This window comes from Heloderma suspectum, chromosome 10 (genome assembly GCF_057233095.1).
Source record: "Heloderma suspectum isolate Gila_16-S chromosome 10, 16-S_ref, whole genome shotgun sequence".
In the NCBI taxonomy this organism is placed as follows: Eukaryota; Metazoa; Chordata; class Lepidosauria; order Squamata; family Helodermatidae; genus Heloderma; species Heloderma suspectum.
In genome coordinates, this window is record NC_139467.1 from 11,821,933 (window position 1) to 11,844,987 (window position 23,055).

General features: G+C 45.5%; 1 protein-coding gene across 12 annotated transcripts in view; it reads left to right on the top strand.

Moving 5' to 3' along the window:
• The first annotated feature begins 1,692 nt into the window (after positions 1–1,692).
• The window catches only part of CADM4 (cell adhesion molecule 4), a 142,341-nt gene continuing 120,978 nt past the window's right edge, over positions 1,693–23,055 (top strand). Inside the window, exons 1-2 of one of the 12 annotated variants that reach the window (XM_084815140.1) lie at positions 1,723–1,841; positions 3,557–3,689. In XM_084815140.1, coding sequence (XP_084671266.1) covers positions 3,560–3,689 — 130 coding nt within the window. In that variant the 5' untranslated portion in view covers positions 1,723–1,841; positions 3,557–3,559. Of the gene's footprint in view, positions 3,690–21,449; positions 22,788–23,055 lie in introns of those variants that run through there. The other 11 variants (XM_084815143.1, XM_084815141.1, XM_084815144.1 and 8 more) reach the window with 11 other exon arrangements.

Below are 23,055 nucleotides of genomic sequence, written 5' to 3' on the forward strand. Positions count from 1 at the left end.
AAGGGCAGCAACTGTCCTTCGTTTAGGTTAATTTTATTTATGTATGTATTTCTTTATTATTTACTTATTTTCAAAAATGTATATCCCATTAAAAAAGGGGGGAATAGTATTCACGTGGGCTCACATCATTTACAAGCAACATATTTTTAAACAGTTTAAGCACAGGCAACAATATTATATTTTAACCATGGTGTGGGGCACCATTAAAGTTTTTTGGTTGTGGTTTTGCTTCAGACACCAAAATTTGGGCTGGGGACCTCTGAAATTTAAAAAAGAAAAAGAAAGCAGGGGACAGGATTTGGAATCCCTGACCCTCTGGCAGAGACACCGAGGGACGGACCAGAAGTATCTGGTTCTGCACTTCCTGGAAACAGCTGGCCACTGTGGGAGACAGGATGTTTAACTGGATAGGCCTTTGGCCTGATCGTTTTACATTCCAATGGATAGCTACCCACTGCAGATTATTCCTGTTTTGAATAACAGGACTCGAGGGGTTGGACTCGATGGTCTTATAGGCCCTTTCCAACACTAGTATTCTATGATTCTATGAGCTATACTGGGCCAAATGGGAGGACTTCTACTTTCTCTTCTGTAAAGTAGGAAGAAGAGTAGAACTTTGCTCAGAGCTTTGTCTAAAGAAGTTTGATGAAGCTAAGGATTGTTAAGAGCTGTACACCAACTGTGCCATGTACATGATTAGTAGATAGAATTTATATGCATAGAAATTCAGTACAATACATTTTGAATGGCTAAGATGTAGCAGTGATGTAAATGCATGAAAAGCCATTAGTGCTGCATTTTGGCAGGAAAAAAAAATTTTTTTTTTTTAAAAGACACTTCACCAAGAATTAAATACTCTGTAATAGTGAAAGACTGTATGAGCTGTTCCATTTGGATTATGCACATATGTATATGCTTTTTGATACATATTTCACCAATTTTAACAGCATTATCCGTGAATGAATATTTTTAGGGCACTTGGTTCTTTATAAATCTTGTTATCAGTAATAACATGATTGCAATTTCATCATCATTATTCCAAAATCCATATTGGTATAATACCTTTATTAGGTCAACCAAAGGGTCACCAAAAAATGTGCAAGCTTTTGAGATCTCTTCATCAGACAAGATGTTTACGTATTTCAAGATCTAGAGATCTTTAAAATTTGCACATTTTTTGTGCTCCCTTGGTTTGCTTAATAAAGGTATCACACTAATATGGGTTTTTAAATTTTTCTTACAGTTAACACAGCTATCTTTATTATTGTTGTTGCTATTGCTGTTGTTGCTATTGCAACATTAGTAATAACAGGATTACTATTTTAGTTTGATTTTGAATTCATAGGCTGCTTTGGGATGGCACGGACTGGGCTAATAAATAAATACCATGCATGAAGCAAATATATTTTTAAAAAGGGAGAGTTTGCTGCAATAGAAGATTCCAACGATTTCCACGTTGGGTGCAGAGGAACCTGGGAGGAGAGCAAGAGGGGCTCTCTTTTTTGGCTGGGGAGGGGTGGGGTAAAGAAGTGAGGCTGCCCTGCCCCTTTAAAGCCCCTCCCTCACGGGCTCTCTCCCTCCCTTTCCCGCATGGGAGTTGTAAACAGTTGCCTCCCACTCCTTTTGATAGGCCCCGCCCCTCCCGCCACTGGCCGCGCCCCCGCATCTCATTAGCATAGATTAACGCTGGGGGAGCTCGAGTGCAGGTGCAGAGCCGGCGAGAGGGGGAGAGAGAGACCGGAGGGGAAGGCGGGCAGGCAGGATGCGTTCGGCAGGGAGCGGCAGGCACTCGCCTTTGGTGGCCGCGGCTGGGATTTTATTGCTGTGCGTGGCTGGCAGAGGTAAGCGCGGCGGAGAGGGGGCCATACCGGCGAGTCTTCCTCTCCCCCATTCCGGGTCTGCTGCTTGTGCTTCTGGCCTTACCCGCTTGTCCTCTACGGGTTGGAGCGCTCCTGCGGAGAGCCGGCTGCGCGCAAACAAGGGGAGTCGGGGAGAAGAATAAGAGTGCAGGAGACCCGCATGTGATCGAGAAGGGCATCAGTGAAGCAGGAGCCTTTCTCCGGCTGCCACTCTCCCCCCGCCCCCGTCCTTTCTCCCACCCCCTGCAGCCTTCCAAGGCTGGCCCGTGCAGCGACTCCTTGGAGCGCGAGGCTGGAAGGGTAGTTAAGAGTCGCTGATCTTGCCCGCGGCCACCAGCAGGACAGATCCAATTTTTTTCCTTCGGAGGGACGTTTCTCAGACGGGATCGCGGCCGTGGCGAAGGAAAGGGCAACCTCTCCCTTCCTGCCCGCATTGTGTGACCCTAATATTCGCAGCGGCTGGTGCTGCAGCAAAGGGGTGTGTGTGTGTATATATATATGGGGAACAATGGCATAGCTCCCACCCGCCCCCTTTTTCTTGTCACTGCAGTGATGGTGGTATTCGCTGGGCTTTGTTGGAGGGTTTTTATGCCCCCCCCCATCCTAACCACACTTTGTCCCTTCGACCTGTGAATAGATTGGGTACCCATTTTCTCTCTCTACCATCTTTCTTTCAACTGGGTACTGCCGAGGGGCAATTATAGTGCCCCAGAGGTTGGGCACTTGTGCCCTTTCAACTCCTAAATTGAATGGGGAGGGCAGTTGGTAATGTTGTCTGCTTATGTCTTTGGGTGGGGGCACCTTGCAGTTTCTTGAGCTGACTTTCCCATGCAAACCTGTTCATATTTTCAAGCTTCATGTCAAGAAAGGTTGGAATTCCTTATTTTATTTTTCTGTAGTTTTCTGGTGTTCATTATTGTGTGTTTAAATTTTCAGTTCCTACTTTTTAATTTCCCTTCCCCAAATAGATCTTAGTTCTAAAAAAAGGGTATCTAAATAGCTACATCATCTGTTCCCTCCTGCCCTCCCCCCTTTCCTTCCTTCTTTCTCTCTTTCCCTTCATTCTTTATCACAGCCTGCACCTTGAGTTTGTAGAATAGGATATAAGACTGCCTGGCTGTATTGCCACCAATCTCTGAGTGAATCCACATGTGGGGGGGCTTTTTCTCTCCCCGCCCCCCTTCTCTGGTGGGACCCAAAATGGATTGACAGCTGGCCCCATCTCTAAAGAAATCTTTCAAACATTTGTTTTGATCAATGGGGGAAATTATAGGAACAAGCACAAGTAAAAATGGCGTTCCCAAATCCCCCCCCCCCAATCCTGGGTATCCATCAATTCCCATCTGATGCAGTAAGCACTGGGGTGGGGGTGGCTGGGAAGACCACAAAGCCACAGAAAATATGGTTGAGCCTTAACAGAAAAAACCCAAACAACCCCCCCCCCCAAACCAAAGAACCTTTCAGTCCCATCAATAGCCCAGCTAGGCTGAAAGACTTGCTTTTAAACAGATTGAGACAACATCCCATTTACTCCAAATTTGTGTGTTTCAGCTTAACTGCATTGTGGATCTGGCTGTGTGTGACTTGAGGCAGGGGATGTGTGTTACTTGAGGCTTTCATCCCTTTCTCCCACCTTGAAATGGAGAGGATTCCTTGAAAAGGTCATCCTTCCAAGCCTTTGATTCCCTCTTTTGCAGTTCATGGAAGAGCGTGTTGAACTTTACTTGCAAGTGGCTGGCATCTCAATCAATCAATCAATTTCTCTTTGGAGAGGTCAGTCTTTGCTCAGGCAGAAGTTCCAGCATGGCTCCAAGCCTGCAGGCCTTTCAGGTGTGTGCCTCTCTAGTGGTATTGCATGTTCCTTTCTTGCAAGCTGTCCACCTCTCCGTCCTTCACTGCTCAAGGATGCAATTATAAAGTGGGCAAGTGAAGGCTTGGGATGATGAATTGAGCTTGGTGTAGGGCACGTGGGGCTTTGTGTGTGTTTGCTTGTGTGCAATTGTGTGTGCTAGTGGATCTTCATGCCTTTCTTCTCAGCTTCTTTGAGCTGGTTCTCATATGCTTTTCTGATGGGAAAATGCTTTTTCCAAATAGTTTCAAAATAACTCAGTTTATTTCATCACCATATGAAACCAGGTTGACAGGTGGTGATGGTGGAGAAATTTAGTGAAGTGGCCTCCCAGGCACCCTGGCATAGTAGCATCAAGAAGTGACTTCCTTTTTCTACAACTGACTGTAGTTTCTGTATAAACCACAGTCTAAAGGACTGGGAAATGTGAAGATGGTAAAAAGGGCCAACTTTACTTGATCAACTTTGTTGGTCTGTACAAGCTTTTAACTTTCATGGAACTCTGTAGTGCACAGATTTTTCTTAGCAGGGACCAACATTCTAATATGAAACACATTACCTTGGAAGTAAACTCCATGACATCAATAGAATGTTCTTATTCTCTAGGAAATATGTTCGGGATCTGGGTACCAGTCTCAGTAAATAAATTCAGCCCTTGTGGGTAGGCCTTTTAAACCTCTGGGTTGTTGACTGTAAAGCCTTTATAAAATCCAGAGTTCTGGTTGGCTTTTAAAAGCCATGATTTTCCAAATTCAGTATTTTTAATAGCCTGGAGCTCTGTTACTGTTTCTGTTAGTGCTCTGGCGGGTTCCAATTTGGTGTCAGACTGGTTTTCAGTTTTGGTTTTGCTCTCTTATCTTCAGGGGGAATCTTTCTCCCAGGCTTGGCTAGCCTTCATTTTAGGTTGAAAAGCAGCAGGAAAGTAAGTTGTGTGTGTGTGTGTGTGTGTGTGTGTGTGAGAGAGAGAGAGGGGGGGGGGAGAAAATAAAGGTGGCATGCTTTCATAACTGGGTCCAGCTCTATAATTGGATCCAAAAAGTGCAGGGGGTCAGGGAGGGAGCTGTCCTAGCAACAGGAGGAACCCCTTCATACACATACACAACTTTTGAGGTATAGGAGGACATTTGAAAGGCAGAAGCTCTGGCTGCTAAAGAAAAGGGTTTACTCAGCTGAGATACATTCAGAGTTGTAAGAGGAGGCATTGGGGGGTGGGGGGAATGTTTAGCCAGCAGGGGAAGGGATCAGGAAAGTGATAGGAGGTGGAAGGCAAGAGGGGTGAGAATCTGGTTGCAAAAAATGGAACTGGGATGGGAGCTGGTCTTCACTTTAATCTTTGTGACTTTGCAATGAACTCTTCCTTCTCTTATCAGAGCCACCAGGTCCATGCACTGGGTAATTGCAGTTCCACTTTAATCAATAGCTGGAGTAAATCAACTTTCTAGGTCAGTGAGGGGTGTGTATGTATGTGTCCTCCTTCTCCGCACCCAAGCCCCAATTTCCCCACTTCTCTCATCATGAAAGCAGCTATTCTGCTTCAAGGTGTATGCATGTAGGATATAAGGTTGCCAAATGAAAATGTTTCCAAACCAGGTACATTGATCAGTAGTGGCTATAATTATAGAGTCTTGTGACTTTAGGATTTGAACAGGAAATGGACACGATGCTTTAATTTCTAAAGATTTACTGGCATGAAAGCCTGCTTAGATGTCGCACCATTTGACCTGGAAGCCCTTCTGTATAACCCCAGATGCACGAGTCTTCTTGTCAGGGGATGAAACTCTGTACATGCTCAAAGGCACGATCCATTGTAAAATCATATATTTTGAAGTTGGAGTGGGCTTAAGTCCTGCATTTCCACTTCTTTTTGCACAGCTGTTCCCCCCCTCCCCCCAGGAACAAGGGACAGTCACTTAAAATAAAAGCACTCTGGCAGCCAGGCTTGTCAGATGAACATTTTCAAAATAAAGGACTCTAGAATGCTGGGGTTTGAAGTAAAAGATGGCTGTTATTTTCTACGAAGCTCTGATCTTTGAAAATGGTAGGACCGGGAGAGGAACAAAGCAACATCCTGTATGTTGTATAGGTTAGGAGGTTCTGGAGTAAGAAACAGTAGCTCAAAAATAAGAGACCTCTTGTAGCTCAGGTTGCCTGTTCAAAATAAGGAATGCTCTAGAGTTGTGGGATTTTGAAACAAAGGGCATTCATTTGTGTTCTATACAGCGTCTGAGGCTCTAAAAGAGGATGAACCTTTCATTATACCCTGTAGGGCTGTAATCTGAAATAACAGATCCCTCTCAAAATTTGGGGTGTGTGGGGGGGAATCTGACAATCCTGTTTGAGTAGGAGCATTGTTTTTCCTGGTAGAAGGAATCAGTTTCAGTCTCCCCTTTCCCACCATTGGTCATTAACTTGCACATTAAAGCACCCATTCATTTTTTGAGACCCCCTGCCATGGGAACACACTCCCAAATCTGCATCCAAACAGAAGTGTGTGTGTGTGTGTGCGCGCGTGCGCACGCACACGCATGTGCAACTGGGCTCTTTTATGCAAATATGCTTACAAAACACTTTCTCTGTTTGATGCCAGCATTAATTGTCTGGAGGGCTTTTAAAAACAGCATTATTTCTTAATGCGTAAAATAGCTGCTGTGATGGGACTGGGATGCTAGCTAGCTTTTGTTTTCCTGGAGCACTCTTTTATAGCATTCCAGATCTTCCCTCTTGCGTCCTCCTACTTGCTCTCCATTGCTCTCTTGGGTTCTAGCAAGGGTTGAATAATGCGAGAGAAACAGTTTTCCACCTACGCTGGGTTTCACTCGGAACCAGTTTTCAGTGGCTGTCTCTGGAAGATGTAATGTGAAATAAAGTTTCCTTTGAGCATGCACAGACTGTATTTTGCTCCCTCTATATTAGCTTTAGTATAGATGAGATAAGTGATCTACTGCCTCTGGCCCACAAAGTGTCCCTGTCTAAATACTTGAAAAAGAGGAACAGATAAATGGAGGCTTTCTTCACATGGAGCTTTTATCCTGCGATTGAGATTGCTCCCCCAGGGAAGTTTGCAGGCTCTTTACATGAGGCTGTTAACCTCCAGGGCATCTCCTGCATTAAATGCCCTTTGTTCCGTTTTTAAATAGATTGCAGATAATGACCTATCAAATTACCCCAATTACCCCATTGTGTTATACTTGAGTTCCCTCTGTGAAAAGAGGAAAAGCTGCAAGAAGAGGAGCGAGATCAATGAAAGATCATGGAAGACTCAGATATGGGGAGAAGGGGGGGGGGAGGAAGTGGGTGAAAAAGGGAGTCATTGTGATCCTGCATTTAAAATGGAAGCAGAAAGCGCCGTTTTAAATGCAGGATTTTAGGCTGGTGTAGAGATGTCCCTAGAGAGGAAGGGATGGGAATGTGGTTGCACTGGGTATCTGGTGCAGCTGGGAGTAGAACCCCAAGCCTCTGGAAAAACTCTGCTTCCTGAGGCACATGAAAAGTTGAATCCTGTGAGTTGGTAGTGGGTACACCTAACTGGCTAATGATGGCCATCCTGTGGCTGTCATGTCCCCAAATGGTCATGTGGCTAGGCCCAGAGCCCAAACCCAACTCATCCCATATGGTTTGCCAGTCAGTGCTCCTCTTGTCTGAGATGTATTCACTTTCTGGTGCAAAGGGAACCCAAATTCTATGCCATAGAAAGTCCAGTTCTAACTCAAAAGTAAATGATGCAGGCCTGCATGCAAATTTGCTTATTGACTTGCCACTTGGACCTCCTGGTGTCATCCATCCTAGTGATAAAACAGGGAAGGCACAACTCTCATCCATCATTTGTCTTAATACCATGTCTGGGGTTGGGGTGGGGGTCAGGAAGGAGTCTGCTCCTTCCTTAGCAACTGCCTGGCTACAACTCCCAAGGGTGTGGCCCCTCACACTGTAAGAACTCTGAGTAGAAACAAACAGTTATGCTGGAAACGGTTGTGGGAGGTTTAAGAAGTCATAAACTTGGATTACTTGGACACTCCTGGAAGCAACAGTAGTGTGACTGTACCCTACAGTATAACTTGCAAAAAGAGGTATTGTGGTACAGGCCTTCAATGAAGTCATACCCTCTGAATCAGCCCCCCTCCTGAAAATGTCAAATATTTAGGGGCTGGTTGCAGTGATGAGGAGGAGAAGGCAGTATGCATACACTCAGAGGCAGCTTCTCTGTCAGAGACTGAAAATGTACGTTGTTAGTTTCAGGTTGTGAATTAAAAAGAGCTACCTGCAAGTTTGCAATTGCAGTGGGTTTTATCATCAAATGGCAATTTCTTTATGCATGTGTACTTGTTCCCTTGATTAATTTTGTGTTGTGCTTGTGCTGGTGTTTTTGGTTTGCAGTGTGCAAGGCTGTTGGTGGAAAGTAGTTCAGTTGTACTCTGCTAAGTCATAGAAAAAGACAGCAAGTTTTTTGCTTCTGCCAACTAATTGTTTTGTGGTGGAAGAAGGGATCTTGAACCTTGTCTTAAAGTAGGGATCAGAAGTGGGTCCCATGGGCCAGATATGATCCCTGTATACTTCCCGTCTGAGTTCCAACACAGAGCTCCTGATCCTAATTCTCCCCCACCCCCCATCACACTGAGTGCTGTGCATTTCAGCCTTGCGGCTTTTAAATGTGGTTCTGATGCAATTGTATATAAAGCAAAAGTGGGGGTTGGGGAGCTGACTTAAAACGCAAAAGGAGTGTGCATGTGGAAGATGCTGAACCCTCCACCTACCCACCCACCCATAGCTTCGGTCCCCAAAGTCTCTTCTCCAAGGTTACTTTAATTCCACCCAAGCTCTGATACTGGACGTGAGCGTGGCTGAGAGAAAAGGTTCTGTGGGGAGGAGCTGTGGGGCAAGGGAAGGATTCAGCACTCATCACTTGTGTTTCTTTTGCTCTTTAAATCAGGTCCCAGTTTATAGATGATTGAAACAGATCTGAGTTTAGAGACATGGATCTGCCACCTTTGCATGTAGAGGTTCAGCACCCCTGTTACAGTGCCTGCTGCTTGTCCTCTGGACAAAGGTTTCACCACCACCCCTTTATAAATAGTCCAGTAAGCATGGAATATCAAAGATCTTTAGGCACATTTTTTTAGATTGCAGAGCAAACCAGCAAGCCCTGCCCCACATTAGACATAGGGCCAGGTTCTTCTTATTGTTCCCATTATATAAGCAAGCTGGGTGGGGACAAAGCTGTAGGCTAAGTCAACTGTATATTCTAGTTACTAAAATCTAGTACATCTCTATAGAGCAGGGTGGCAAGTGACTATGAGAGGCATTAAATGGGGCTAGGAGAGGGTCCTCCTTTTAGCCCCAAATACCTATGCAGCTTCCTTAATACTTGAGGTGTTCCTCAGCTTGCTTTACTATCTTAGTTTTGTATCGTCCACACTGCTCCCCTCTGAGTGAGGTTCCCATCTGTCCCTTTTTATAGGTAGGAAACCGAAGCAGAGGGTGACTTGCATGAGATTGCCCCGTGAATGGTCTGGGAGTATCTGGTGCCCTAGCATTGTGGAAGAGATGAAGCAAGTACAGACTCTATCAGTGTCTGGGAGAACAGCAGGAGCCCCGTGTCAGCCATTCTTGAGTTTTCTGAGGAAGAGATAAGCTGTATGCAAGTAGAATGAATATAGTAACTGAATGACCAAGTTAGGATTTGAACCCACATTTTTGAGCTCTAAGGCTAACGGTATCCACTGGATCAGCCTTCCCCAACCTGGTGACCTCTGGATGTGTTGGACTACAACACATCTGGAGGTCTCCAGGTTGGGGAAGGTGCACTAGATCCTAGTGTAGTGTAGTAGGCAATCTGGCTCTCTCCAGATGTTTTAGGCTACAACTCCCACAGTTCCCAGGCATTGGCCATGCTGGCTGGGGCTTAGGGGGGTTGTAGTCCAAAACATCTGGAGGGCACCAGATTGCTTACCCTTCCTAAATCCCTGCTTAGTCATGAATCTCACTAGATGACCTTGGGCTAGTCTCTCTCTCTCTCTTTCAACCTAACGTGCTTCACACAGCCCACCTCACGGGGTTGTTGGGATAAAATGAGGTTGGGGGCATGCTTGCTGGTTTCCTTGCTTGGAGGAAAGGAAGGATACAAATGTAAAAAAAGAAAAGAAAAGCCTCCTTGCCTCCCCCGCCCTCCATCACAGGGCTGAGCTGAAGCCTGGCGTTTAAACAGACTCCTGTGGAGTTCAGCCCCACCTCAAATTAAGCCCTGCGCTTGTCCTGTCCAAACTGGAGCTGTCGTATTTCAGTTCGGGCCCAAACATCGTCTGCCCCCTGCTGTCTGGGAAGCGCTGGCCTCTGGCCTTCTGTCCATCCTTGCGGCGTGCCAGCCGGTGTCCGCCGCGAGTCCCTGGGCCGCGGCCCGTCCTCCAGCAATGGGATGCGGCGGGGCATGAGGACCCAGCTGAAGCGGCGGAGGGCGGCGCTGCCGGCTGGGCCCGATCAGCATGCAGCTCACTACGCGCCTCTCGCCTTCCATTCAGAAAATAATAAAAACCCCGCTCAGAACGGCTCGGATCCTCGCGGGGCGGGAGCCGGGATTGGCGTGAAGGCGCGGGCATTAAGGTCACCTGCCTGGGGAGCGGCCTGATCAGAGCCACTTGGGCGCCGTTGCAAGTGGGCGAGCAACATCAGTGTATATTTTTATGCTGCCGGTATAGGCTTCGTTCGTGGAAAGCTGTTGTCCCCCCCCCCCCCCTTTTGGTTAGCTGCCTTGCTTCTTTCTTTCATGCTGTGCCCCTTCCCCCACTTCCCCGAAATCCGGAGTCAGTGTCAAGGATAATACCCAGTCAGAAGTAATTATGCAAGTTAATTAAGCTGGTGCACATGTATTTAATTTTGCATATTTGCTTCTTTTCCCCGACATTCTGGTTTTTAGAAAGATTTTTGTTTCTCTGAGGGCGGGGATTGGGTAAGAGTGGTGCCCAGCTGGCTGGGAATGATGGGAGTTGCAGTCCAACACATCTGGAGAGGCACCAGGTTGGGGAAGAGAGAGGATGGAGAATGAGGTTAGATTGTCATCTGGGAATTTGGTTGCTCATTCCAACTGCAGATATCTCTGTCTGGCTAATTGACTGGAAGGTTAGTAGCCTTCCATCCACTCCGTTGTCTTAATTTTTCACCCCTCTTCTGTTCTCCAGGTTAAGTATTACCATCTTCCCCCCCTCTCCCAGAGTTCCTCTCACCTGATTCAAATGGGCATTATTATAGTAATTGCTACTTGGGAGTTGGCAGGAATGACCTATGAACACAGAGGGATTCCTCCCCCCCCCTGCTTTGGAATAAAACAAACCCCTACCCCACTCCCTTTGTACATGGAACCTCTACAACACCCACATGTTCCTAAGCTTTTATTTACAACCACAAGAACTATAAACTTTATATGCAGGCAAGGTTGCCAGCTAGCTGGTTGGTGTGTCTCAGGATTTGATACTAAATTTTGCCCATTTTGACATGAACTTGGAGGTGGGAGTGCGGGGAGGGGATACATGCAATCGTGGTTCCTAAATGGGTATGAGAATCCATCTGTAATTTCCATATTGCTTTTCCTTATATAAGAAATGCTTATGCTTTGCCGAAAATCTGTAGGTATGTTATCTGGCTTGGATAGGAGGGATTTCAGAGCCTCTACTTGAGGTGAATACTTAGGGTTGTATTCAATGTTAGTCCTATTTAGAGTAGAACTTTTATATCATATCGTGTTGTATTTTATGGTTTCAATTGTTGTGAACTGCCCAGAGAGCTTCAGCTACTGGGAGGTACAGAAATGTAATAAAAAATAAATAGAGCCATTGAAATGAATGGAACTTAAGTTAAGTCATGACTAACTTAAGTCCCATTCATGTCAATGAGTCTACTCTAAGTAGACTAACACTGGATTGTTGTTCAGTTGTTAAGTTGTGTCCGACTCTTCGTGACCCCATGGACCATAGCACGCCAGGCCTTCCTGTCCTCCGCTCTCTCCCGGAGCGTGCTCAAGTTCATATTAATTGCATCGGTGATGCTATCTAGCCATCTCATCCTCTGCCGTCCCCTTCTCCTTTTGCCTTCAATCTTTCCCAGCATCAGGGTCTTTTCCAGTGAGTTTTCTCTTTGCAAACACGGGATACAACTCTTAATTTTTATGTAAGAATCTGTGGCTATATGTTCCAGGTGCAAGAGTTGATCTCACACAGAGAAACTTGTCCATACTTTGCTTTTTGCTCTTCTCGCCCACTACACATACATACATATGCACATTCCAACTTCTGCACTCCACTGTCCCTCTCCACGGCACTTTTGTGTGTATTTACCCATCATCATTGAGATCATGTAGCCTCCTTTTTCATAAACACGCACTTCCTCGTGGTATCCATAAAAGCTTTGCGTCCAAGCATTTTAGAAACTCTGAGGTTAACATAAACCATTGTTGCCCACCCTGAGCCCTCAGGATAGGGCAGACTAAATGTCTAATAATTAAAGTTCTTCCAGCTGCAGTTCTGTGATCCCAGGCTGGAAACAGTTGTTGTATCATCTGATGAATAAGGTGTGAATTCCTGAAGGAGTCAAACTTGGGCTGCAGAGCTCTAGGTTCGAATCTCCACTCAGCCAAACAGCATGACAAATGCCCTTGGGCCAGCAGTGACCACCTCTCAACCTAACTTACCTTGTAGGGTTGTTGTAGGCATAAAATAAAATCATCCCATGTGTGACACCCTGAACTACTCAGAGGAAAGGGGGGATTAAAATGTCATGAGTATTTTTTTAGAACCTAGAAAATGTTCCAGACCCAACCAGACCCTCAAGCTGTGCTCATACTCCTTCATCCTCAGTTCTGGTGCCGCCACCCAATCCTTGCTGAACTGCGAACATATTGTAAGATTTGGCAGCAGCAAGGGGACCAGAATAGCATGACCCCTGCTCTTGTCACTCAGAATTCATGGCCTTACCTGAATAATTCCACATAAGATTTTTTTCATGGGGGAGGGCATCAGATCAAGACAGTGTAATAGATGAAGTACGAAGGAGGGGAAGGCTTTTTCCTCTGGTTTTCACATTTTGTACCTTTGAAAGCCCTTTCTATGTTGATTCATGCACCAAGGAAATCTGTCTGTGGCAGAGGATGATAGGATTTTGCAGATATGGCTAGAGACTATTATTCTAGAGAACAGCCTTGCCCGGCCTGTTGCCTTCCAGATGTGTTCGAGATGTGTTAGTACTGGTTATACTGGCTGGGAATTATGGGAGTTGTAGTCCAATACTTCTGGAGGGCACCAGCTTGGTTCTATAGGAATGAATCCCAAGTTCACGTGTGAGATCTCATGTGTGTGCATGTGTGTGTGTTTGTGTTTGCAAGTGTGCAACGGAAGAGCTGAACTGCACCAGGTATGTGCTCCTAAAATTGTGAGCCCGGGACATGGGTGTGGCAGTTGGAAAGTTACCATCATCTCAGAGGTGGTAGGGTAGGGTCCTGGAAGAAGCAGCCTTGTAGGGATAGACGAGTTTCTACTCTGACACAAATTGTCAAAGCTGCCCAGCTCATTTTCTGCCAGGCTTGCTGGGCCTGCCAATCCATCATCATACAGATATTAAAGAACAGCATTAATGAAGAGATGGAAGCCAAAGAGGCCATCGGGCTTCTAGGACAGCCAACTGCGCGCGTGTGAGAGAACTCTACTCTGGGCACCGTGCCTCACTTCTGTCTCAGAACTTGGAAGCCAAAGGAAGAAGTTCTGATCTCCGTTCCACTGCTGTACAGTTAGTCTTTCCTTACAGAATTGGGCTTCAGGTGCTCTGTCTTTCCACTAGGTCCAACACTGCATGACCAACACCTTGGTTAAAGTTGTCATCTAGCCAAAATGCTCACTTGAAGGCCTGGGCCCCATCACACTCTTTCTCCACAACCTTCTTCACATGACTGTTGCAAGTATGTGAGATCGGTGTGGAACAAGTGCTTTATACACTGAAAAATGTGACAGCTTTTACTATAGTCCCCTTCCTTACAGTTTGAGTAGATAACACCCCCACCCCACCCCATTCCTTTTCTGCAGCCCACTCTGGTTGGGTCTGGAACATTTTCTAGGTTCTAAAAAAATATTCATGACATTTTAATCCCCCCTTTCCTCTGAGTAGTTCAGGGTGTCACACATGGGATGATTTTATTTTATGCCTACAACAACCCTATGAGGTAGGTTAGGTTGAGAGGTGGTCACTGCTGGGCCAAGGGCATTTGTTATGCTGTTTGGCTGAGTGGAGATTCGAACCTAGAGCTCTGCAGCCCAAGTTTGACACACGCTATCCCCTGGTTTCCAGGCTTTATTCCTGAGAGTTTCAGACTCTTGTCTTCAAGCTGTAGGGGCTATCTTTGCTTTGAGTGCCTGAGCAGAAAAGTGGTATATAAGTGCAGTATATAAGTAAAACAAAATATATCTATGCTATAAATGTATATGGGTTTCATATCAGTTTAGCAGTTAGGGCTTCCCTGAGGACTTCTGAGGATTGTGTAATAGGGATGTTGAAGTGGATTCCCCTCTCACAGAGCTGTATTTCTCAGGGTACTCTGAGGAAAGGGAATGCCTTACTGGTTTAAGTGTGTGGCATAGTTGCACCATTTTGGTGGCCCAAAATTCATAGACCTAAATGTGGCATGCCAGAAAAGCTACTCCGGTGAAATCCTTACTTCTGTGCAACTCTAACATGTCCAGGATGCCCTTCTGCTTTATTTATCATATTTGTATGCCATTTTTCCTCTGCAGGGCTGGCCTTACCATTAGGCAGAGTGAAGCAGTCACCTCAGGCGGCAGATGCTGAGGTGCGGGGGAGGGTTGCGGCAGCAGCCTCCCAGGCAGTTCCTCCTGACTCTGCCCCTGGATGTTCCCATCCTCCAGATGAGCCAGTGGCAGCAATATTAACTTGTTGCTCTTCTTTGCTGTTCATCGGTCTCGCTTGTTTGCCTTCTCCTAACACATCAGAGACAGTGGTGTTGGGAAAGGCCCCTGACTGAGCAAGCAGTCAGTTGAGGCCACACACTCCAGATGCCATAGGTGTGCATGTGTTACTCTGCTCAGGTGCTATGTGCTCGTGCTGCCACTGCACTGCAACATTTGTTTGATCAGGCGCGAGGTGGAGCAGTGAGCAAGCGGTAGCAAAGTTTTGGAGGAAAGAGCTATGTGTGCCATGTGGCCTGCCCTAAGTTAGGCTGCTGCCCTGGGGTGCAGTAGAAGATGCTGTCCCATCACCAGTGTTGAAGTGAGATTCAGCTGCCAGTCCAATCAGCTTCTGTATGTGAAATGGGTTGGGGTGCCAGTTTGTCCTTTTGCTTCAGGCTGCAGCGCGTCTTGGGTTGACCCCACATACTATATTTTATCCTTGCAACAATCCGGTGAGGTACATTGGGTGGAAAGACTGTGACCTGCCCGAGGTCAACTCTGGAGTTTTATGGCTGCACAAGGAGTGGAATCCAGGTGGTCTTGGTCCAAATCCAGCATCTGTCCATGACACCACACTATCCCACTTCAGGCTTGTAAAGAGAGGTCTGAGGGTAAGCTCTGTAGAAAAGGCTGTCCTTTGTTGAGAAAAATTGCCCCTACTGAACATTGCTCTGTTTGCTCCAGGCTGAGTTCTGAGAGGGACAAGAAAAGCTGTGGGATATGGTCACTGTTGGTCAACCAGCCCTGTTGTAAATATTATACCCCAGGAGTTCAGAATCTCCCCCCTCCCCTCATTTCTCTCTGCTACCCGTCACATTCCCATCCTTCCTTGTCTTTGCAGTGCTTGTTCCCTTCTTGCTCGGTTTCAATTGCTGTGTGTAATTATTTCCTCCCCTATTATCTGGGCTAAGTATTGCCTTCCATAGCTCAGAGCCTACTGCTACCATGGCATGCTCATTTCCAGATTGTTTTCTCTCCTCTAGGCTACCCACATATCAAGATGGAGTGACCTAGGAGTCCGCAAGGAGAACTAATTGTTCTATGTTCAGAGGGTGTTTACAGAGCCCATCTCCACAGACTCCTGCCCAGCTTTCTCTCTCTCCCCCAGTCTCTCTTGCTTGCATAGAGCATCCCGAGATGGAGAATGCTGGATCTGGAGTGGCACTGGGTCCCACTGGGGATTGAGGCAGGGCTGTGGCTGCATTTAGCACTGATGGAGTGTGAGTAATTAACCGCAGCAAAGCCGTCCTTCCCAGAGCACTTCACTGGCTGTTTATGCAAGGATCTCTTGCCTCTTTGTTGGGATGCGGCCATTTTGGTCTCTTAGGAGTGGCAGCTGTTTTGTATAGGAAATCTTTGCTGGAGCTTGAGATGAAGCTGTCTCTCAACCTGGGCAGGGCAGTAGTTGCTTTGCACTGGAAAGGGGTGGTGTTTGCACAGTCAGTTAACATGAACTGATGACCGTACTGTCAGCATGGATTTGCTGTTGGGAGAGAATTGCCACTGCCTTGTTCCAGGTCAGATGGGGCAGTGAAGGTGTCTGTGCCCCATCTTCTTCCTGCCATATATGGCTTGGCTTGCTTCTGTGAATCATTCCAAGTTGTTTTGCTTTGTAAATGCCTTTCTCTAGGGCACCTGCTCTAGGCTGATGGCAGAGGATTCTGCCTAGATTGCATGAGCCAGTGAGGAGGTGGCTGGTCCTGCCTCACCATGGGTCGTGGTTGAAAGTAGGGTTGTGCGACTCAGCAAAAGTGAAGCTCATCAAGGTTCTCAGATTTCCATCTCGAATCTTGATCCTGCTCTTGTCTGTATTGGATTGTGAGCTTTGGGATTTTTTCCTGCATGAAATTTGTGCATATTTTTGGGTGCATTTTTCCAGATGTGCACAGCAAATGTTAATTTTTTTAATGTATGCACTTTTCTGCCATTGAATAAAGCATCTGTATGCATTTTTCAAATATATGCATTTTTTCATGCACATTTTTCAAATCTATGTATTTCTTCGTGCACATTTTTCAAATGTATGCATTTTTCAAATGCATTTTTGTTGTTGCGCAAATCGCAACGCAAGCTTGGAAGTGTATGAACTTCGGACCAAAGATTGTGTTTGATTCCACGTTAGCTTCTGGGAGGTGTGAACTGGATAAATTCTGATAAAAAAACAAACTGAAATGAATTTCTGACCCATCCCTAGTTGATAGCCTTTTAGTTCTTTTTGATTCTCTGAAACTGCTACATCCCATCCTCCATTCTGGGTCTTCTCAGAATCTAAGAGTCTTGGTTGCCAACCATTATTCTTGGATCAGTTGCTTTCTCCCAGGCCATATCTATGTTAGTGATTTAAAATGGGTTTAGTAGTAATTTCCCTTTTCCCCTGAGAACCCTGGGAACTGTAGTTCCATGAAAGATTCCTCAGGATTCTTTGAGGAAAGCCATAAAAGTTTAACTTGTGTAAAATGGATACAAGTTATAGTGTAGATTGTTCTTTTATTATTTATATAGAGCCATCCATGCACAAGGTGGTTTACAAAGGAATGAGAAGGCAGGTCCCTGCCCCATGGGGCTTACAATCTATAAAATAACACAAGGGAGACAGTGGATGAAGAGGAAGGAATTGCATCGAGGATAAATGGGGAGAAGGGGGGGTTGCAGTTGCATGTACTTAAACTGAATACAAGTAGTTCCAGTTATGTCCTATGTTTGATGTACTGGCTGTAGGTGTAGCAATATAATAGTTTCCCTCTAAGGATCCTGAGAACGAATTTTGGGTGCTTCCAGATGGATGGCTCCTAGGACTACCAGTCAAAAGGCCTTGTGAGCTATTCCACTCCAAACATATTTTCTGTGGTAAGGAAAAACAGTTATTAACAGTGGCCTTCCATGGACACACTAAATGAGGATACAAATATAAGCAGTTCACCAAAAAGCTTCACCCATTCTAAAACTCTTACATTTTTTATTAAATTCACATTATTATATTCCAGTATTGAATTTAAAATATCAGTGTTTCTGAGAACAAGAAACCAGCTTAAAAGTTTTGTTTCCAAATTTTTTTATTTTATTTATTTAGGATATTTCTGAATCACCCAAACATCAAATGCCCTGCTAATTCATTCAGAAGCATTGTATGCTGTGCCTTTTGCATCCATCCACATGGATAGGGACCCAGGGATTTGCAAGTATTAACATTAAAAATAAGTGAGTTTTTTTTTTTTAATATGTTGCCTGATTATTTGGGGCACCTTTAAAATCAATCAGTTAGATTTTTCATTGATCAGATTGCTTGATAGGTTAAGGCTAGAATCCTAAAAAGCACACTTACTACTAGAGATCAAGTCCTATTGAAGATGATGGGGCTTATATCTGAGTAAATAAGCCTAAGTTTGTGCTGTAAATGTTCCAGCTGTACTATGATTCTCTTAGATTTCCATGAACTTCCTCATCTGGGTCTGTATGCGCGCACACACACACACACACACACACACACACTCCCCCTTCCCCCTTCCTTTTTGGGGGAGGTTGACACTTACAGCTGTGAGTGGCTGTTCAGCTGTTTCTTCTTGAGGGAAGGATGGGAGAAAGCATTTTGGAGAGGTGATGTTAATCTGCATTTAGTGATCTTGAGAACACTCTGGGCTGATTTTAATCTGGAACGAAAGCTATGGATTAAGATAGGATTGTGAGAGAGGCAGTTCCATAAACATGATTTAGAAGAGCGGGGAAAGGGAGTGGGTTGGAAATTCCTCACAAGCTTGTGTGAAATTGCAGTAGGGTTGAGCTACATAACAAAGTAACACCAGACGTCTGGCTACATGTTACTCAGGGAGCACTGGATTTATGTTGGGTTTTTTTTTTTTTGTCAAGTTTCTATACTGCTTTTAGTAAAAACAAAACACCCAACAACTTCCAAAGCTATGTGCAAATATTAAAAGTTTCAAATACATAAGACCAGTTGAAGCAAAGACATCCATCAATACAGCAAACAAGGACAGCAGTGAAATGAATTGGTCAACTTGGGAAGTAAAAGTCTCCTCGAGCTGCCTTGGCAAAGACGGCAGGTAGGGGCCATACGGATCTCCTGGTGGAAGGCATTTCAAAGCATTGGGACCAGCATGAAAAGGCCCTGCTTGTTGGGGAGGCTCGTCTGGCCTCCATGTGAGATGGAATTTGATGCAGGGCCTCACTTGCAGATCTTAACTGCTGAGAAGTTCTCACACGGGGAGGAGATGTTCCCTGGGAAAATCAGGACCCAGGCTGTTCAGACTGTTTTTCACCTCTCGTGTATCTTGTGTTGCCCATGCATCAGTCAATATTATGCATGGATATGCACATCTGTATGCATCAACCTGCATCTCACATCACACACTACCACCACTACTAGGTACCCCAAGTCCCAACAGCCCCTATTCTAACCTTCCAGCAACCTTCTCCCTCCTTTCCATGCTAGCAAAAAGTGCTGAACTATCCATGCACAAGCCCATCCCTACTGAAAACAGTTTTTTTTTTTTTTCCTGGGCACAACCAGGCAAGTATGTAGTTTACATCCTGGATATCCCTTTATATAAAAGAGCCCATGTTACAAATACCATTATATTGGCAAAGCCACAGGGAACAGATGTCCTTTCTTAATTTCTGGGACATCTAAAGGGTTGTTTTTTAAAGCACTTTTTGGTGGTGTGGGTGAGGGCATCCTTGCATGAACTGAAGTTCACCCTGCAACCCTCTGCCATGCCACAGAGGATTTGGAGGCATAACTTCACTCACTGTGAGAAGCCAGCCATGCTAGAAGCAACAGAAGAGCCCAAGATGCATGAACTGCTTCAGGCGAGGGGCCATAGATCAAGTGGTAGAGCAGACGCACTGCACGCAGAACATCCCAGGTTCAATTCCCAGCATCTCCAGTGAAAAGGCTCAGGAAGCAGATGATGGAAAAGCCCCTTGTCAGTCTGAGGCATCGGGGTGCAGCTGACAGTCAAAGGAGACAATACGAGGCGAGAAACAAGTCTCTCCTAGTATAAGATAGCTTCGTATGTGCTGAGGTGGACACTGCTTCATCTGACTGAGAAGGGGCATGGGTATGAGAGGAGCTGTACCATAGGGAAGAAATGATTTGCCATGCAGATCCACCCCCTGAGTACCCCTGGAAATAACTGTTGTCCATCATTCCCAGGGGTGTGTCAATCATTTCCAGGGACTGGCATCATAATGGAGGGAGAGCAGAAGGGAGGAAGCACTTGGAACTGGACCAAGTGGGGAATGTGGCTGCTGTGGAGTGTGCCACTTTACTCGTTGCAAACTCCTATTTTTAAAAACACCTCTTGGAAAAGTGTTCATATTGTTAACCTCACCATAGCTTCCCCTCAGCCTATCTGTTTGCCTTTGTTCAGGGCTGGTGTCAGGGGTTGGTCTTGTTAGGCACCTGCCAAGCCCCCCACCCAGGAAGGGAGTTTCACCCCCAGAGCCCCCTGTTCCTGCTTGCTATTCCTGCCTGTTCACCTCCCCAAGCATGCAGGCAGAGTCAAGAGCAAGGAGATGGAGCAGTAGTCTTCACTTGTCTTTTCCTTCTCTTCTGGGCATTGGTGCAGATTGGCCCCAGAGGGAGAGGGGAAGCAAACAGGCAGTGGTAACAATGGCAAGGAGGGGAGGGGGCAGTGATAGCATCCTGCCTGCCCCCCCTGCAAATCTGGAGCTGACACTACCCTTGTTTTCCATCATATCCCTGCCCGTGACAGTTACTACTTCAACTTTCCTGCCTTCAGTTGTCCTGAAATTTTCTGTTCTCCCTTCTTGCCCCTTATGCCTGGAACTCCCTCTCAGAGTTCCTATATGGTATCCCCTCTCTACCCCTTCCTTGAAATCCCTCCTTTGGCTTAGCCCCTTATCTCTAACCCAAATGAAGCCTGATTATGTATAATTGCATTTTCTCCCATTCATGCCATTACCTCAACCTCTCCTTCTATTGAAGTCTAGATAGTAAAAGACACCTCTTCCTTTAGGAGAGGGGTTATGGCTCAATGGTGGATCACATGTGTTGCATGCAAATGGTCCTGGGTTCAATCCCTAGCATCTCCAGGTAGGGCTGGGAAAGAACCCCGTCTGAAACCCGGGAGAGCCAGTGCCAGTCAATGTGGACAGTACTGGGCTATATGGACAACACTGCCCAGTGTAAACAATATTGGGCTAGGTGGCTACTTAACACATCACCCAAAAATGTGATACAGGTTTGCATAACATTTGCACATGTGCATAGATGCAAATGTAGAAATAACTACTAGAATTTAAATAGAAATACAATACATCTGACCATAGTCGGGGAAGACTGTGATGAGGTGTGCCTGTTCAGTCTGCTGTCTAGCTGCTAACTGTTGATGGGCAACTTCAAGGCCCTTGTTCTCCTGGTTCTTTATTTTTAAACCAGATTTGGACTGGGTAGCCCTTCAAATACAGAACTGTCCTCTGTAAAGTAGGACACATGGCAACCCCAAGCAGTGGTCTGAAGGCTGCTCCTCTCTTTGCTTATGTTACTCTGTAAAGAGTGATGTACTTTCATGACAAGGTATAATAATATTTCTGGCACTTTTCCATAGAACTATTCCCAAAGTAGTTTATGGGCAAACTAAAAGCGTGTTACATTTGTGAGGAATCACCCCACAGTCTCCCACAGCATGCCCGTGGAACACTTTCCACAATCTTATCTTAATCATGGCTCTCATCCCAGATTAAAGTGAACTCAGTGTGTTCTTTGGATCATTAATGCAGATTAAAATCACCTCTCCAAATGACTTTCTCCTAACCTTCTCCCAGAAACAACCTGTGAGCATCTATCTGTCCCTCAAAGAACAAGGGAAGTTAGACCCAGCTTGAAGGACATTGCTTCACCATCTCGATGTCAGTGCTGATGGAAAAAGACCCCTCATCGCCACCACCAAGAGTCCGTGTGAATCTGCCCCTTCAGTTTGGATTTAATGGTAATCACTGTGATGCATTTGGCCTTGTATTATTTAGGAAGGAAGATGTATTCTGCCCAGCCCTGTAAACAGGCTGGCGGTCTCTCTTGCTCTCATCAGCCCTGTTAGCTTTCATGTCATCCGACTGGTGTCAAATTGCCTTCTCTCCAGATCTGGCCTCATTGCGTGAACAGGAGGCCCCAAATCCCTCAGCTGTCTGGTAGAGGTGTTGCCCTTTCTGCTTATGCGGCTCCAGGCTGTGCACTGTACCCATCCCAGGTGCGGGCAGCTCTCCTCCTTTGCCAATGCCCTTCTGCCCTGGTTTATGACAGAGGGGCCTTGGGGGTCTGACAGGTTATGATGTTATTTTTTAAATGAGCTGCTTTAGTTTGGGAGGCCAGAAGAAGAGAGGCTTATTATTCTAATCTGGGACAGTGGTTTCTTACATGTCAGAATATTTTGGAGTTATCCCAGGATGGGCATGGGATTAATAATTTAGAGTAGAGGCTGCTGGGATCTGAGATCTGGCTGGGAATACTAAAGGTCACTTCAAATCAGTTACACCCCGTAATTACTCTTTAGTATTCCCAACCCAAACAGTTAAAGGGTGGAGAAAGGGTGGAATTCTTAGAATATCTTGTAAGGCATGTTTATAGGTGATGGGAGGATCCAATCCAAGTTAATGAGTACTGATATTCTGGATGAATTAATATGGAGCATATAAAACAGGAATGGGTGTATGCCATGATTCTGTGGGAGTGCAGAAAAATCACAGTGCGATATTTGGCTGCAGAATTCAGCTTCTGACCTAACGATCTTGACTTGCATTAAAAAAAATAGAAATAAAGCTTCTAGTCCTTATGCTTATATGAATTTGTACTTAAAAGTGTGTTGGCAATGCTGGATGAAATCTCAGAGAAGTTGCGAAATAGGATTTTCAGGATGGTGCATTTGTTTGTCTTTCCCACTGACTAGCCAGGTTATATTATGCAGCATTGTGAAAACAAAATAATAATTGCAGAATAAATTACACAAAATAAGAGAGATTGTTTTATATTTATGCAGTTCGCAGAACTCCATTTTTGTTGTTGCAGAATTTGATGTATGCTGGTACCGAATTTGAAGTGGGACCGCAGCGCAGAGTACACATAACTTTGATTCAAAGCTGTGAACTCACAGTGCACAAGGGTGAAAGGTAGAATTTGGGACTGCTGATCAATTCACTGTTCTCTCTCTGTTGAAATCTGTTCTCAGATCCCATTTCTCCCATGAAGCCTCTGATGAACCACACCATAACTTCCCTTTTGTGGTACCTTTTGGTGCTGGGTCTCTTCTCCTCTCCTTGGTACCCCGAGGTACGGGGTCCTTTAAAACACAGAAGAGGTGTGGAGGGGAGGGTTGTAAACCCTTCTGCTGTTTTTCTCTCATTTGGGTTCAATTCTAGTCTTGGAGCCTAGCTAGGA